The sequence below is a fragment of the Cimex lectularius genome, unplaced genomic scaffold, assembly GCF_000648675.2.
Source record: "Cimex lectularius strain Harlan isolate CLEC.00 unplaced genomic scaffold, Clec_2.1 scaffold98, whole genome shotgun sequence".
NCBI lineage: Eukaryota > Metazoa > Arthropoda > Insecta > Hemiptera > Cimicidae > Cimex > Cimex lectularius.
Window position 1 is genome coordinate 1,458,066 of NW_019392897.1, and position 16,847 is coordinate 1,474,912.

At 34.5% G+C, this 16,847-nt stretch overlaps 2 protein-coding genes across 4 annotated transcripts; one reads left to right on the forward strand and one right to left on the reverse strand.

Annotated features, from left to right (window-relative positions):
• Positions 1-4,920: 4,920 nt before the first annotated feature.
• On the reverse strand, positions 4,921-7,835 carry LOC106664331 (peroxisomal membrane protein 2). The gene is made up of 5 exons (XM_024229190.1): positions 7,399-7,835; positions 7,221-7,325; positions 5,234-5,396; positions 5,053-5,172; positions 4,921-4,980 (listed from the first exon to the last, which is right to left on the reverse strand). The coding sequence occupies exons 1-5, from the start codon at positions 7,485-7,487 to the stop codon at positions 4,933-4,935; spliced, it is 525 nt and encodes a 174-aa protein (XP_024084958.1). The 5' UTR covers positions 7,488-7,835; the 3' UTR covers positions 4,921-4,932.
• A 37-nt stretch (positions 7,836-7,872) lies between these two features.
• On the forward strand, positions 7,873-16,847 carry LOC106664330 (UPF0505 protein C16orf62 homolog). 3 transcript variants are annotated; one of them, XM_014389985.2, is made up of 20 exons: positions 7,873-8,009; positions 10,578-10,665; positions 10,746-10,874; positions 11,255-11,438; positions 11,515-11,705; positions 11,765-11,892; positions 11,946-12,113; positions 12,380-12,551; positions 12,608-12,777; positions 12,828-12,928; positions 12,983-13,158; positions 13,215-13,352; positions 13,410-13,579; positions 13,641-13,803; positions 13,863-14,055; positions 14,108-14,250; positions 15,848-16,013; positions 16,066-16,199; positions 16,466-16,597; positions 16,730-16,847. In XM_014389985.2, the coding sequence occupies exons 1-20, from the start codon at positions 7,972-7,974 to the stop codon at positions 16,820-16,822; spliced, it is 2,877 nt and encodes a 958-aa protein (XP_014245471.1). In that variant the 5' UTR covers positions 7,873-7,971; the 3' UTR covers positions 16,823-16,847. The 3 variants fall into 3 exon arrangements, 2 of the variants coding, with proteins under 2 accessions (XP_014245471.1, XP_024084957.1); XR_002910720.1 differs by lacking the exon at positions 16,730-16,847 and having other exon boundaries at positions 15,848-16,012; positions 16,064-16,199; XM_024229189.1 differs by lacking the exons at positions 15,848-16,013; positions 16,066-16,199; positions 16,466-16,597; positions 16,730-16,847 and adding an exon at positions 14,330-15,841.

Here is a 16,847-nt window from a genome sequence, read left to right on the forward strand (position 1 = left end):
GTATGGTATGGTGGAAAAGGATACTAGGAAGCGGGATTTGTATTCCCAGGCCTTCTACCTTATTGTACCTTCCTAGTTCCTTAGTTCAGTCAATAGACTTAATCCTTCTTAGAAGTCATTGACTGTTGCTGCTGCAATTTGATTCCCTAAGTCTTTTCCGTACGTTAAGTTAAACCTCTATTGAGCTATTGCTTCGCATTCGAAGATGAATTGAGTGGCTGTTTCCTCCTCCTCATTACATAATCTGCAAATGGGATCATCGCTGTATATACCCATGTTGTGTAGATGTTTTCTCAGATGCCAGTGACCGGTTAGTAGTCCTATCACTCCTCTGAGTTTGGCCCTCTCCAATTGCAGCAGTGATTTTGCCAGTCTTGGTGAGGGTTGTTTCATCATAAGTTTACTATGTCTAGCACCGCTAGAGTTTATCCACTTCTACTTTTGTTTTCTTTGGATCCATTCTGCGATGGAGGATTCTATATTTGTTTTTGTTATCCCAAGAATAGGTTCGGGGCCTATGTATGGTCTTGTAGATCCTCCTCTGGCCAGACTATCTGCTTTCTCATTACCCAAAATTCCCCTGTGCCCTGGCACCCAAGATATCATAAGGTTGTTGTGTTTCCCCAGGTTTTGGAGATTTTGAATGCATTCACTGACTAATTTTGATGTGATTCTTTTACAAGCTAATGCTTTAATAGCTGTTGCTATCTAATCTTATGAGGATTTTTTTGTAGTGTAACCTCTTTTAAGATTTTCCAGGGCACAAGCATTGATGGCATGTATTTCTGCTTGAAAGACCGACGTGTACTTCCCTAATGAGTTTGATTGCCCATGTTTTCGGCTTGTACAGAAAACGCCTGATCCGGTTCCTTCGTTTGTTTTGGAGCCATCTGTGTATCATATTATTGTATCTGATGCTCTCCTGTGTTCTTACTCTCCTTTACAGTCTGTTGAGACTTTATTGGAGGTTATGAAGATTGTTTCTGGGATCATGTAATCAGTCCCTATTTCTAATAATGGGTGTCTGATTTTGTTGATTATGGTTGTATGCCCGAATTGTTTAGTTCCTTTCCAATTTAATTGTTTCTGGAGCCTAAGTGAGCTTTTCCTAGCCTCTCCTTGTATGAATATTTCTAGTGGATGTAGGTTTAACAAAGTTTCTAATGCGTTTGTAGGGGTTGTTCTCATCGTCCCTGTGATACATAGGTTTGTTAGTCTTTGTATGCTGCCTAATGTTTCAGTAGTTACTTTTTGTTGAGCTTTGTTCCACCAGATTAGTCATCCATAGGTTATTCTGGGTCTTATTACTGCCATATAGCCGATGGGCCATTTTCGGTTTTAGTCCCCAAGATTTGCCTAAGGTCCTTCTTGTGGTCAATTTAAGAGGGAGAGAGTGGGAATTTATAAAGGAAGGTTGGGGGGTGAAATGATCTAGATATTAGTCCCTGGAACCCAACCTCTGTTGCTCAACCGAGATCTGTCCCCAGACTTCCAACCCCCTGGGTGGGTGATTCTCAAGGCCTGCTGGTAATTTATTGTAAATTAGAAATGCTGGAACTGCCGGTGTATTGCGTGAAGTGATAGGCTCAACTCTGTACAAGTGTATATGTACACATGTGCAGATTTGAGCTTGTATAAATCAGTAATTGGTAAGGTTGAAATTTTGGGAAAAAGGAACAAAAAAAATTACAAAGAAGGATTAGCAATTATTAATAAGCGAGTGATATTTTTACAAAATATAAGCTAGTAGTATGAACCCTCCAACACCCGTAGTCGCAAGTAGGGTGACACATTTAAAACTCGTGCTAAAAATATAAACTAAAAATGTATCAACTTGCACTTACTGTTTATTGTGTTTAACACAGTTCCTTCTATCAGAAAAACCCAGGCTTTCTATTATAATCTGAACTGATTATGTTTATTTCAATTTTATCATTCAGCCTGATTCTCAGTATTCCCTTTTCTCTTTTTGACCCAAAAATGGATATAAAAAAGTCTTATTGTTTTTTCTTCTCTTTTTACTTGTTCTATTAGAAAGCATTAACAAAGAAAATTATCTTATGATTTTTCCTTCTTGAAGGTGGGATAATAGGTATTATCCCACCTTAAGGGAAATAATATTATGAATAATAATCTATTATCCCACCTTCAAGAAGGAAAAATCATAAGTTAAACTGTTGAGGTCGAAATATAAGAAAAGAAAATTATCAAAAAATATTGGGTTGTCCGGAAAATAATGCAGGATTTTAAGTTTTCATTAAAAAAAATCTATATAAAATATTCTGTTTACGTTTACAGGATTACTCATTTGTATGAATGTCAACACTTATTAATCCTCTTCCAAATGATATTGTTTGTTTACCTCTGTAGCATTCCGCTACTTGGAAATAATTCAGTCATCCTTATAATGTCAAAGCGAGAATTTCGTACGATTTTCTTTTACGAGTTTAAACTCGGCCGAAGCGGAGCCCAAACGGCTAGAAACATTAACCAAGTCTGGGGCGAGGGTTGTGTTAATGAGTGCACTGTGCAAAGGTGGTTTAAAAAATTTCGGGAGGGAGATTTCAGCCTTGAAGATGAAGAAGGTCGTGGAAGGCCTTCCTCTCTTAATGATGATGTTCTGCGATCAGTGGTGGAAGAAAACCCCAAAACAACTGTTCGAGAACTTGCAGAGCAACTCAAAGTCAGTAAAACGACCGTCGCTGACCACCTCAAGGCGATTGGAAAAGTGAAAAAACTCGAAAATTGGGTTCCACACTCATTAAACGATCGCCAAAAAAATCAGCGCTTTGATGTTTGTGCATCACTTCTTTGTCGAAACAAAAATGACCCATTTCTGGCCAGAATTGTTACATGTGACGAAAAGTGGATTCTCTACGATAACACTAGACGTTCTGGACAGTGGCTCGACAAAGGAGAAGCTCCAATACATTTTCCAAAGCCCCCAACTCATCAAAAAAAGGTAATGGTTACGGTATGGTGGGCTTCATTTGGTTTAATACACTACAGCTTCTTAAATCCTGGCGAAACCATCAATGCTGAATCATACTGTAACCAAATTAATACCATGCATCAGAAATTGGCAGTAATGAAGCCCTCTTTGGTCAATCGGAAAGGGCCCATTTTGTTGCATGACAACGCTCGACCACATGTGTCACGTGTAACGTCACAAAAATTATTGGAGCTTGGCTATGAAACTTTGCCTCACCCACCCTACTCTCCGGACCTCTCGCCTACTGACTACCATTTTTTTAGACACCTGGACCACTACTTACAACACATAATATTCAAAAATCAAACGGAACTGGAAAATGCATTTATTGACTTTATCAATTCTAAAAATTCTGAATTCTACTCAGACGGAATTAATAAGTTACCAACACGTTGGGAGAAATGTATTGAGAGTATGGGAAATTATTTTGATTAAAGAACATTGCTTTAAAGTAACTAGTTTCTTTTTTTTTGTTTAATACCAAAATCCTGCATTATTTTCCGGACAACCCAATAAGTCAAAATAATTGACATGTGCTCATAAGTTGTGACTGAAATCGCGGTCACCTCCAGGTGACACTGGGCATTTTTTAAAAATTATTTTTACAACAGTACTTATTTTTATAAACTAGAAGTAAAATTGTTGATAGGTACTTTATACCAAATAAAACAAAATCTGGCACAGAGTGAGAAAAATCACCCAGTGGTGGCCCATCTATTAGCGTCTAGGTCTCGCTGCCCAGTAGGTTATGAGACCTTTGCTTTAATCTCCTGGGAGAGTTATTGGGGATAGTACAAGATGTCAAGCTTAAAACTAAGGGATTTATGGAATTTTATGTATCAGGATTTTATTACATCTTTCACAAAAGGTACTGTTAAGGTCAGTGTGGCTTATATGATGTAAAAGGTTGTGTTTACTATTTTTTCAGAGGGTTTTGTATTAGGAAGTCTGGATATGATTGTAGTTGGAATATGGTTGAAGTTCTTTATCCATACGGGATGAATTATTGTCTTGTATATCAGGAGTTTGTTGTGAAGTGTCAGTTTGTCTAGTTGAAAGAGTTTTGTAACGTATAGTCAGTCCTTATGACATGTTAGTTTTTTGTCAATATATAGACCAAGGTAGTAGATATGGTTAGGTATATACCATAGGTAGGGATATATGATGTAGGTAGTAGGTACAGTGGTGGCATTATGGCCAGAGGGTAAAAATTATGTGTTGTCTTATATACTTACACTGGGAATTAGAGTAGTAATAATGCAGTTCGTAAATAACCATGTTTATCTTACGTAAAAGACTTATTTCATAGTAGTAATGCCTACTGTTTTGGTATTTTTTTTACAAGACTTAATCTCCTAAAATTGAAGGCTCAGAAAATTTCTGATTTACTGGTAATATTGAACAAAAAGCACTTTAGCATTGTCCAGTACAAGATACAAATATTGTCATGTGGGGGGTTTCTGCGCATACAACAGGATGGGGAGAAGGGTAGTTTACCGAGGAAAGACAACGACTCTTTTTTTAACTCCCCAAAAATAAAAAAAACAAAAGTTCGTTCAAATGAAGTATAACCCCCAGACTGTCAAAAGCACATGAGTAGACGATTCTGAAGATCTTTTACTGAGATAAGTTTAATTATAATAATAATTAATAACAATCATTGATCATGCATCCCAACCTATTCACATTTTATAAACAAAAACAGACAAATTAACCACTGAAGATGGCAAAATTATGAAACAGAGCAACAGTCAACCTAATACCACAACGGATAATAATTTTGAATATTTCAGCATCATAAGGATTTGTGACAAATATTAACAATGTATATAGAATTTATTATAAAAATTAGACAACCATTTTAAAAGTTAAAACAAAGTACAACTTAAAATTAACAAAGATTACTTATTTATAAGTAGCACATTTTGTCTGTTTATAAGTTAGATGCCCCAAAAAAGCCAGATGAAGTTTAGTATTAAAACTCTAAACTGAAAATTTTAAAAAGGATATAAATTAAATAAATTAAAAAAAAAATGTTACATCAAAAAGTCATCATTTACCATTGGATGAACAAATTTTAAGTTGATGAACTGCAGAACTGTTATGAATTTCCAGTTCGCTTTAAGCAAAGTGAGAAATTGTTTTTTTGTATTTTGCACAGCTTCGTCGTGACTTTTACCCTAAAAATTAATTGTATTTCTCAAATAAGAAGCATTTAAAAAATAATTCAGTTTTTCTCACCTGAAATATAGCGAGCATGTAAAGCGAAAGAATGTGGTAAAACGGAGCATAAATTAGCCTTTCTATCAGAAGCTTCATCATGACCCCATACTTAGACCTTTGTGCCACTAGGTCATCCAGCAATTTAAAGAAATAATGAGGCACAGTCCCCCCAAAAATTAGGCTGAGAGAAAACAAAACTGATGTATATGTATAAATTGTAATTGTTTACTACCATGTTTACCAGGACATGCATGCATTTTATAACAGCTGACTATTTGTTTCTTGAAAAATTAAACTCCTGTTTAAAGTGGTTATTTGTATCGACTACTTTTTTATTCACGAATAATCTGGGTCTCTGCATGGTTTGAATGAAAAAGAAATTCAATTGTTATCCACCAAGCTTTCGACCTATTTTGTGGTCATTACCAGGGCAAAACAATCCTAAAGATATCTACAGATTGATACAATTAAGTTTTTGATAGATGGTTTCAAATTTATTGGATGATCAGCTCAGCCCTTACATTGCTAACATCTATCATTTGAAATATCTGTCCGAGCTAATTGCTTTTTTCTCTGGACCTCTAATCACTTTCACATGTAGATAAGGAATAGAGCCACTCTTTTAAACTTCATAATTGAATTGTACATCTCATGATAAACTATTAAAAAAAATTGAGAAGATTGTATAAATTAGCATTAAAAAAAACTGAAACAAGTCAAGTTTGCTTGCAAATGAGCTTTATATTGACCTAAGTCACTATCGCTCTATTGCTTTTTGCTAAACAATAATAGAATTTTCAGTGTATGTGCTTGGCTACTTTTGTGTAGGGGAAGGTAGAGTTCTAGAAATTCAAATCAGAGATATTATTCTTAAACATATTGTAACACTATTCCGTCTTAAGACAAATACAAACAAAAGTGTCAAACAAGCTAGACAAGTTAGCCACAACTTCAACTCTGGGATGAGCTTATCAACAAAAGGACATCCAAAATGAACCTCGTCAATACCAGCTTCCTCGACAGTTGACTTAATCGACCGATCACAATTGCTGGTCCTTGCTGGCTGAGTCCCAGGCAGATTGTGGCTGCTTACTGGACAGTCCTGACTTGATTGCCTTGACTGGACTAGATTGGAATCAACTCCCCGAGTTGACTGAACTATCCTTTGCTTTCTAAATCATCCCATTTTAGAAAAGTTTCTCAACCAGAGTAGGGGGGAAAGGAAAATCAAAAGTACGTTGGGCCAGGTGGAATCGGGGGACCTACTGCAGGGGCTCCAGTGAAGAAGGGTATTGCCCATCTGGTTGACGTGACCCAAAATTTGTGGTGTATCACATCGCCGGATGAATTTCAACCTTTTCACACTAAGTAAAAATTCGACATTCATTATTTAGTGGATAGAATATTCAACTAATGCGGTTCTCTGGTCTCCAGGTTTGTGGGAAATATCACTTTGCTTCCCTCTGGGTCCTGGTCCTGGACCTATCATATTTACAGTCTTCTTTCCAATGGTTGATTGACTTTTCTTAAAAATTGTTTTTTCAACTTATTTTAATAACTGTTTCTACTTATTATAATACAGGGACTGGCTCACACATTCATTAGCATATCTGCAAAAATGGGGGACAAAATGTGTCCCATTGCTATACCATCAACCTGCATACATATTTTGTTATATTTAAAATAGTCATTTATTCATGAGAAAATCTCTAAATCAATAAACAGATCAAGCAGCATATTAACTTAATTTGTCATAAATTCACACACATTTTGCCAACGTTGGTAATCCTTGGACTAAGTCGGTTTGCAAAGAAATTTAAAAAATAACTTTATTATTTCAATGTTTTCTTCATCTTAAGATTGTTTTGCCCTGATGATGACCTTAAAATAGGTGGAAAGCTTGGGAGATAAATGATTTTTTTTTCATCCAGGCCGAGATCCAGAATATTCATGAAATAAAATTCCGCATGTAACATTAGAAAGCGTCGAATGTGATTTGACTCACCCGAACAAAGCGTGTGCTCTTAAGTTGTTAAAATCGAAATTTTTTGAGCAGAAAGCACCTGCGATACACTGTGAAACAACGTTGCCCAGCGAGGCAATGACACAGCTAAAAAAACAAAAAGCAATCGAGTGAATGTATAAAAAAAAAAAAAATCATGAAATAAATCAAACTGTATTACCTGGATATTGATTTCGTTCGTATAGGATCGGAATACAACACAATTAAATATTTCATTGACAACTCTACAGGCAACTTTGAAAGACTCATGTTGATTAAAAATATCACCAAATTCTTGGACCGACAGGTGGTTTTATAAACTATTAAAATTCTCTTTTACTGGAAAAATCTCTGGTTTTGAATACTTATATCGGTGATAGATTGAAGCATAGTATAGAAAACTTGTTTTAAATAAACTGTCAAAACATTCACTTCAATTGTGACATAAAATAACAAAATATATTATTAAGTTTATTTCTATATTTTTTAACACTTTCATCAAATACCTTGAATAAAATGGTTAATAAGCACACAATAAAAAGAAAAATTGTAACAAGTCTATTTAAAAATAAAAATATAAACGTAATGTCATGTTAATGTAATGAACGTTAATGTATTCTGTGATAACAAAACTGACTGGAGAAGTTCCATGACTGTTATATGGTCAAATATGACAGCTTCTGCTGCAGATCTGATTAAGTTGTGATTTTTGGCTTTTCTTTTTTTTCTGTTTTTTACAAACATTCCTGTCGCCATGAATGAAGGAAAAGCAAGACAACTGAAATGGGAATGGTAAGTAGAAAATTAATTTTAAAAAATATACTTTTTTAGATGTAAGTAAATTGGCATCAACGATGGGTTGTGACAATTCTAAAATTCAAAATCAAAATGATATTCTTTGTGTATAATATTCAAAACTTACCTACTTGAACACTTAAAAGATCTTTAATATGATTATTTGTGAAATTTTGGTATATAAAATGACTGTAGATTGTTCCAAACTGGCAGTGGTTCAACATTATGGGATGCAATACAAGTGCATAGGCAAAGAAATTTTTCACCACTATTTTTTTAGACTTTGGTTCAATCACATCCAGCTGCTCTTTCATCTAGCAAAAATTAGCTTTGGTGTTTTGACCCGTCTTATGAGTGTGATAGAACGATGTTGAACCAGACCATGTCATTCCGGCATGCCCTAAAAACATATTAGACCCCAGTTAGCAAAACCTGGTTCTTGGGAGTGAAACTTGATTATGCCATGCATTTTGATTAACACATCACTGCTCTCGCAATGAAATTCACTGCTGCCTGCTTTGGTTATTACAAATCATCAGTTTATGTCGCATGCTTGTTATGGAATTGGCTTCTGGGGTAGCGATTCTGATCTCTTAAAACAAATTTTTCTACTCCAGAAAATAGCAATCTGCATCATTTTGGGTTTAAAACCTCAAGAGACCTGCGTGCGATTTAAAGAGCTAACGATACCAGGAATAAATGTCTTACAATGTATTGACACTGTACTCTGGTATCAGCCACTGTTGATCAATTGCTTCCTTCTCGTGGCTTCAACACAAGATACAAGGGACATATATCTATTAAGATTAGATAAATAAGATTTACACCCTATACAAAAAGTGTAATGACACTCACCCAACCTATTGCTTTTCGACCTAAATAACTTCGGAATAACATTCTCCACAAATATTCAAAGCATACTGTTAGACAGAAGGTATTAATAAGGAGTAGGCTTACCTTACAAATTTATTAAAAATACCATCACACTTGTCTCAGAGAGAAACTTTTACCTCCAAATAAATAACACCACTCTTGGATCTAGGAAAACTGTTTCGTTTGCCTCAAGGTGGAATTCTAAGCCCTTTGTTATACTTGTTATATGTCACAGATATATAAGTATAAAACAGACAGACATACAAGTCAGGACGGAAATTATACAACTAGCAGATATGTCTTTATTCTATTCAAAAGTCCTCAGAGGCACCAATAGAGGCCATGGATTTAGCGGTGTCAAACCTACTAGACTGGACATTCACCAAATGGATTGGTCATTTCGACAGAAAAATAAAAAATATACTATTCAAGATCAAGAAAATCTACTCTCCCTAATATTATGATCTTGGCTCAAAAATCAATTCCACTGGTTTGTGAGGTAAAGTTTCTTGGACTAATATTGGACCATAAGCTATTATGGAAAGGTCATATTGCTTCAACTGAGACTAAAGCAGAGATATTTCATAGTGTGCTAAAATGTATATCATATGCATCGAACCCTAATACTAGCTTACAGTACTATAAAGCTAATGAGTAATGACAAAGCAGACACACTGACTAAATATGCACAGTTTTGCAACACTAGAAACATAAAGATTCCTTATACATATCGTTTCCAACTTTTAGAAACCAAAAATCAAAAAGAATGGCAAACTTTATATACATCTTTAGACAAGGGAATGGCTTATAAGACACTTTTCCTCTCTTGAAAATAAAATCATGGTTTAGCAACCTGAACATGACAAAAGAAGAGTTTACCACCATACATCGATTTAGAACTAACTGTGAAGCTAGTTACAACTAATCATGCTGCATACCTTCATAAGATTGGCAGAAAGCGACACCCTAATATGAGACATGTGGAGTAATGGAGGACCAACACATAATGCTTCACTGTCGCAAATATACATCAGCCAGAAAATACTTACGAGGGCTTGCTAAAAGAAGCTGGTGGAATGGAAAGCTCTGCTGTCTCCCAGGAACCAGTATCTATAAGATAGTTAATAACTTTTTGTGTGATATATCAGTGAAGATATAGTTTGTGATGTTAAAAATATAAGAAGGATTTGACTTGGACATCCCGGGATGGCCTGGGGGTTTAAGTGGTGTTGGATCCTGGAGTTGGGTGCTTCCAGCAGCTTGGGCGTGTCTGCCCTGGATCCCATGTGGATATGGTCTTTTCTGTAGTATTGTAAACATTTCTATTCATATCCCCGGAAATGGGATCTGTTACTGCTATCCCAGAAATTGAACATTTGAAACACTATATTTCTTTCTTTGCAATCCCTCCACACAACAGGCACCTGCATTGTCTCTTTCCCATCTCATGTACATGTGTGATTTTGGTATGGCCTATGCACAACCTGGTATGACTTTTTCCCTTCTAGACCTAGCCTTCACAAACCAGGGACTATAATATCTTTTTAATTTTGTATAATTTTAATTTCTTTTGGTCCAATGAATCTCCATGATGCAATCATAATTTGTAAATTGCTAGTGCACGTTGTCGTTAATTTTGAAATAATGCATCAAAAATGTGTTTACTTCATTTCACTTTGTCTGTGTTTACAGGGTTTGTCAAGTTCCCAAAAGGACACTCGTTAAACATCACATGATCCCTCAGGAAACGGTGGACCATCCTCTTAAATTTCAGTCTTCTGTGGGAATCTATTTCCATTAATTCAGCAATTAATTTACTATTTATTTTAATTACCTGGTAAATTATTATTTTTTTTTTAGGCAATTGTTAATCGAGGTCTTAAAAAAACCTCTGACTCTTCTTCAAAGGATCTTAAACCAGTTCTCAATGATCCCTTACTTAATGCAGTAGACGATGTAGACCCTTTAACAGCCTTGGCAGCAGAACAGGTCTGTAGTAATAATAATGCTATAAATATTTATTTGAGTACTGCTATTTGACAAAATTTAACATTGAATAAAAGTTATAATGAAATGCCTACCATAATTTTTCTTGTTTTATTATATAACACAAGAGAATTTAAAAAAAAATCCATTTTCCGAGTTTCTGATTGTGTTTAAAATATGCTCGCTTTACCCATCTGCATATAAAATATACTTTCAGTTCCACAGGATAAATATCCTCCCAAGTTTAATATCTGCCTGAGGTCTTTTCATTAAGAACAAGTATATACATTGTAAAAAGTAATAAATTAAAGTTCTATAGAAAATATCCAAATAGCAAAGTTTATTAAACAATTTAAATTTAAACGTGCCTGAAAATTTTTCAGAATTGGTACGATATGGAGGAAAAGCCGGAAAAAAATAAAAAATCCAACTCTATGAATGGCTGGAATGAACAGTGCCATGAGATTTTAAATAAATACATAACAACAAAAAAACTTTCCATGGCCACAGGAATAATATCTATGATGGATAAAAGGGGAAAAGTGCCTAACGCTGCAAGAGATGCACGTAAAGAATTTATCGCAAATTTGAAATTCACAGTAGAACAATTGTTTCATAAGTATGTTTGTGTTTTTAACTGCAGTAAAAAATCAGCCGAATCTAGGAATGAAAAACAGACTCGAACAGTTGGACGATTTGGAAGAAGTCGATTCCAAAGAGATGTCTCTTCTCACGCAACAAGAGTACATTGATAACATTAACGATTTGAAGAATGAAATCGTGCAAGCCTGGCAGCAGCATTTTAGGGTTAAAGCCCTCAAAATTACAATTCAGGTTGACTGAAAAAACAATAAATTAAACGCAAATTTATTATATATCAATTTTATCTACAGTGCTCAAAATTATTAGTCGATACAAGCGTCGTTCAGTTTTACCCAAACAAATTTGTTTTAATAACTAACACTCTGGACACCTTTGGTAATCTTGTGTACGAGAGGCTTTGGAACAAATCTGAAAATCAGTAAGTTGCTGTAAACAAAAATAAAACATCAAATAATTTATCACCTTGAATAGACAGGAAATTGGATCGTCTTCAGAAAGTGTCTCCTCAACTACAGTGACGGAGTCAACGAAAGAGACTTGCCGTAATTGGTTTTATAAGATCGCCTCTATTAGAGAGTTGATTCCTAGATTGTACGTTGAAGCAGCCATACTTAAATCCTATTGCTTTCTCAGTGATAAGTAAGTAGTTAATTTAATAACAAGTTGATTTAAACTATTTAAATCCCTCCTCGGTATAGATGCAGACTTCACTTTTTTGAACTGTTTAATGTAAATTAATTATAGACAATCAATTGAAAATATCAATTGTTTTATGAAAAATATACATTTTTTATTGTTTTTTTTGTGAGATTTTGGGTTGAGAACTTGTATTTGTCCCTGAGTACAATGAGAAAAATAAGCTGATCAGGATAATTGTGGAAGATTTTGTTTTGTTTTTTGTTCAGTGAGTTTTCCAGTTCTCTTAAAAGACTGATGATGATGACAAGAGGCATCGGGGATCCCCTCGTGTCAATATATGCCAGATGTTACCTGTGTAAAATAGGGATTTCATCGAATAACATCAATAGGAAACTCATGAGGGAAAATTTCATGGATTTCTTACAAATGTACTGTCAGGTAATTAAAATCACCTTCTAAATCCTATTGTTCGGATCATGACATTTTCCTCCCAGTTATTTAGTACGACTGCATTGAATGAAGTCAGTAAGCAAAAAATAGACATGCCAACATACCTCAACTCATTCATCCCAGCGATCGATTGGATGCTGAATGCTGCGATTCGCAACATTGATGAGCCTGAACTTGATGAGCTGGTCGATAGCTGTTGCAAAATGCTCAATAAGTAAGTCCTCAAAAATTAATATTCAGGATTTTTATTCTTTCTATTTCCAGAGGTCTTCTGTTAAACTCAATTTTGAGAACATGTGATGCTTCTTATATAGCAAAACGAGAGTCGTTTTTTATGCAGCAGATCACTTCAAGCACTGATGACTGTACGTACAATAAACTAAATAAATTCATTACAATATTAATATTATTATTTTTAGTTTTTCCATTCCATATTACTTTGAAGTGTATGGGAGAAAAGTTACGTGGTAAAATTGTTTCAAATCCTGAGACTATTTTTGAAGATGCTTGGAAACTTATATCCCAGCTTTCCAATTCAAACACATATTTTTCATGCATTTTAGCATGGAATTACTTTATTGTCAAGTTCTGTTCAGTAAGTAAAACAAAAAATAGTGTATTTTCAACAAAATATATATTTTTTTGTTTTAGCTTACCAAACTCAATTCATTGTTGGAAGATATAATAAGCCATTTTGGAACTGGGTCAAAAGCTCATTGCCCCCTTTTGCATGAAATCATCATGTCTATCGTGGAAAATATACCCAACTTGGAAGTTTTGTTTACCCTAGTAAATTTTTCATTATTTTAATTATTTTGATTTAAATTTTAAAAGGTTTTATTTTAGGACAAATTCCTACCGCTTCTTGATCTCTTTGGAAATGATGATCTTAAGATCGTAACATCGAAGAAAATCCTTGATTTGTTTGCAGCTATGCCTAACAAATTTAAAATTACTGATCCTGTTACAACCGATGCTTTGATATTTTTGGCCAAAATCCTCCATGACTCTATTAAGTGAATTTTAAAACAGACTGTTTAAAATGGAATTTATGAAAATAAAACACTTTTGTTTTAGTATACTTTCAGTTGATGATGAAAAGCGTCAGATTGGAAATTTGATTTCCCAGATTATAATGAAAATCGACTTTGGCATGAAAATGGAGTCTCAGCTTAGTTTTTACGTTGAAGCAAGGGCTACGTTTACCAACTTGGACACAGTTGTCGTCACACTTATTCATGTATACTTCAAGTTTTCGATTTATAACAATTTTTTAAAAATCTTGTTTAAAATTGACAGAGTGTTAATAAATTGGCGATGGAAATGGGTAAAAAAGTCAAAAGCCATCATACGAGGAAAACAGCTTCGTTCGTCCATGCCTGTGCGGCTTATTCCTTCATAACGATACCGTCAATAAGATCAGAAATAACCAAGTTGCAGCTTTATTTACTCACAGCTCAAATAGCCCTTTTCAACCAGTGCCTTGGCCAAGGTAGTTAATTTAATGAATTTTAAACTTTTTAAACATATCAATTTACTTTTAGCTGATGCTTGTATAAAAAGTGCGCTTTCTTTAATACTGGAGCTGCCGCAGAATGTTGAAGAAGTTGACGGCAAGAGTAAATCAAATGAACCCTTTCTTCAAGAATATGTTCAGAACATGTTATCCACACTTATTATTTTGCCTGTAAGTATCTAGTATTTTTATCATCAACATATCACCCTTCAATATAAAATTTATCTATATTAATTATATCTCACTTCAGGTGTTTCTCAAGGCTACAGTATATCTGCCTCCCTCTTTTGTTGTTATCGTAAAATATTGCGCTTATCACCTCTTTGCGTACGATTTCCAAATCTATATCTCATTTTACCTCATGAGCTTCAAATCTTATTACACAACTCCAAGAAGACATAAATACCATCAGCTTCTGAGCTGTTGAAAATGGTCTCTCTCTATTTCTATCTATCTTTCTCTTTCTCAATGTCAATAAGTCCCAGGCTATAGTTCTTGGATTCCATCCCCTACTCCAGTCCTTATCTCCTGCTCTGCATTAACAACCATACAATATTTGTTTATCCACTGTCTAAAACTTAGGGATTGTCCTTAACTCAATCCTGGAAACCCCATGTTTCTCAAATCTCATCCCTTTGTCCATAACATGCAAGCAAACTCTTCCTGACCATCACCCGCAAACTCCTAGTCTCCTACCGTTGCTTCCCTATTTTGCTGGTCTATGATGGACTCACCAGCAAGCTTTTTACAGACTCGAGAGAATGACTTCTTTCCTTAGTTCATATCTAGTTCCCCAATGAGATCTGTCTAATATTTATCATGGTTTGAAATGATTCCCTCCTATCGCAGGCTATACTCCTCTCTCTAACAAACAATTTCTTCCCATTATCCTTCCTATATTTATAATCTGTTAGCATTTAAATCTTCCTCACACATTTGCCACACTCTGGTGGTTGGTTCTCACCCTTCTGATCTCTACCGCCTTTTAGTCTCTCCTTCCTTATCCGTTCCTACAACCTCTGGAATTCCCTCCCTCATTCCATTTGCCTTGCCTCAACTCTTTCCATCTTTAAGTCCTGTCTTTTTTTATTTCTTCCCCTACTCCAATAATGGTGATTAACTTACTTTTGTTTTGGCATGTTTAATTTCTGTCAATTCCCCCCCTCTTATTTAATTTATTTTTATGCTATTACATTTAAATATTTTGATTCATTTTGAAGGGGATAGTGAAAATTTTTTGTACTTTTTTGTTATTCAAGGAAGCTCAAAGACCCCAGAATAAAATTTATTTTCTTCTTCTATATCAATTTATCATGTGATGGAATATTTTTATTATTTTTTGGGTTTAATGCAGGTACGCTCTTTTTAAGGCTATCAGACAAAAACATCAATCTATTAATAAAACTCACTTATATAAAACTATCCCTATAAATTAATAATATAAAAACCATTAAATACAAATTTTAAAAATTACTAGAATCCATGAAACTTTTGAAAGTTTTATTATTAATTTTAACCTACAGTACATTACTTACTAGGAAAAACTGAATTATTAGTGATATTTCTTGTCAGCAGAATGGACCTGTAGTTTAGTTGATTTCAATTCTGTTCTGCCTGTACTCACTTGTTGCCAGTTTGTTGGAAACTTAAAAATAACATACGCAGAGGTTAATAAAGTACATCTGACATGCCAAAATGGCGAGGACAGGCAGACCAGCACGAATGGAAATGGCCAAACTACAAAACTGATTAATCCGTTGTTTGTTAGGACTGCCCGGAACAAGGAATTCTATATCTTACTAGAGGGCTTGTTAATATTATTCAGCAGTACTCCGATGATAATAACTTATTTGTAATAACAAACCTATACTTGAACGTATTAGACATGCTTGCCACAGTCGCTCAGGAAGATTACCCTTACCATGTCAAAAAAGGTATGTTGTATTATTGGAAAACAAATTAATTCTAATTATATTTATTTTTTAGTTGATTCAAATGATGTCCTTTATGGGAGCGACCCTAAGTTTATAGCTGAGATCAATAAAATGTGTTGTGTTATAATTGACCAAGTCTTATCGAATCTCCAGGCACTTGGGACTCGCGGGGAATTGAAGAAGCAAGTAAGTCTTGTATTTATAATTTTTTAATTTGTATTCCAACTTATACTTAATTCCCTGGGGGGGCGTTGGTGGCCCTGGGTTCGAATGCATACTTACCAAAGGCCTTTTTGGTACCGGCACCCCAAGGGTTGATATAACCTCTGCTGTTGCCAACCTCATAAAAAAAAAAAAAAAAAAAAAAAAAAAAAAAAAAAAAAAAAAAAAAAAAAAAAAAAAAAAAAAAAAAAACAATAAAAATACTTAATTCCCAACCGGATGTTTTTCAGGCTCAATTGTCATTTAGCCTGTTCCTGAGAATTATGACTCATGCTGATCTTGAAGCCAAGGGAATCGCTATGTTGGCCCAACAGTTGTGGCTCCTGGCTCATAAAAATGGAAACATAGATTCAAAGCTATCGGTATGTATTATTTGGAAAAAATTCAAATGATAAGCCTAAACCTGTAAAAACATACAAAACTATGTATGTGTGTTTGTTGCCATCTGTCTTGATGTACTGTGAATAAAATATATATTACTTGTTCTGTTTTAGAAAACTACAGTCCAATATTTAAGGCAGAAATCTACTTTATATGATCCTGGAAGTGCATTTACTGTATTTACTCAACAGTTGTATAAGACTTAAATAAATAAATGTTTATTTTTCAAAT

Excerpts from the sequence above, each read along its gene's own strand:
- LOC106664331 (XM_024229190.1), bottom strand. The coding sequence starts at position 7,487 with ATGAGTCTTTCAAAGTTGCCTGTAGAGTTGTCAATGAAATATTTAATT. Across the intron at positions 7,326-7,398 it reads CGAACGAAATCAATATCCAG|CTGTGTCATTGCCTCGCTGG; the intron begins GTAATACAGTTT and ends TTGTTTTTTTAG. Across the intron at positions 5,397-7,220 it reads AGAGCACACGCTTTGTTCGG|CCTAATTTTTGGGGGGACTG; the intron begins GTGAGTCAAATC and ends GTTTTCTCTCAG.
- LOC106664330 (XM_014389985.2), top strand. The coding sequence starts at position 7,972 with ATGAATGAAGGAAAAGCAAGACAACTGAAATGGGAATG. Across the intron at positions 12,114-12,379 it reads TATTGCTTTCTCAGTGATAA|TGAGTTTTCCAGTTCTCTTA; the intron begins GTAAGTAGTTAA and ends TTTTTTGTTCAG. Across the intron at positions 12,778-12,827 it reads TGTTGCAAAATGCTCAATAA|AGGTCTTCTGTTAAACTCAA; the intron begins GTAAGTCCTCAA and ends TTCTATTTCCAG.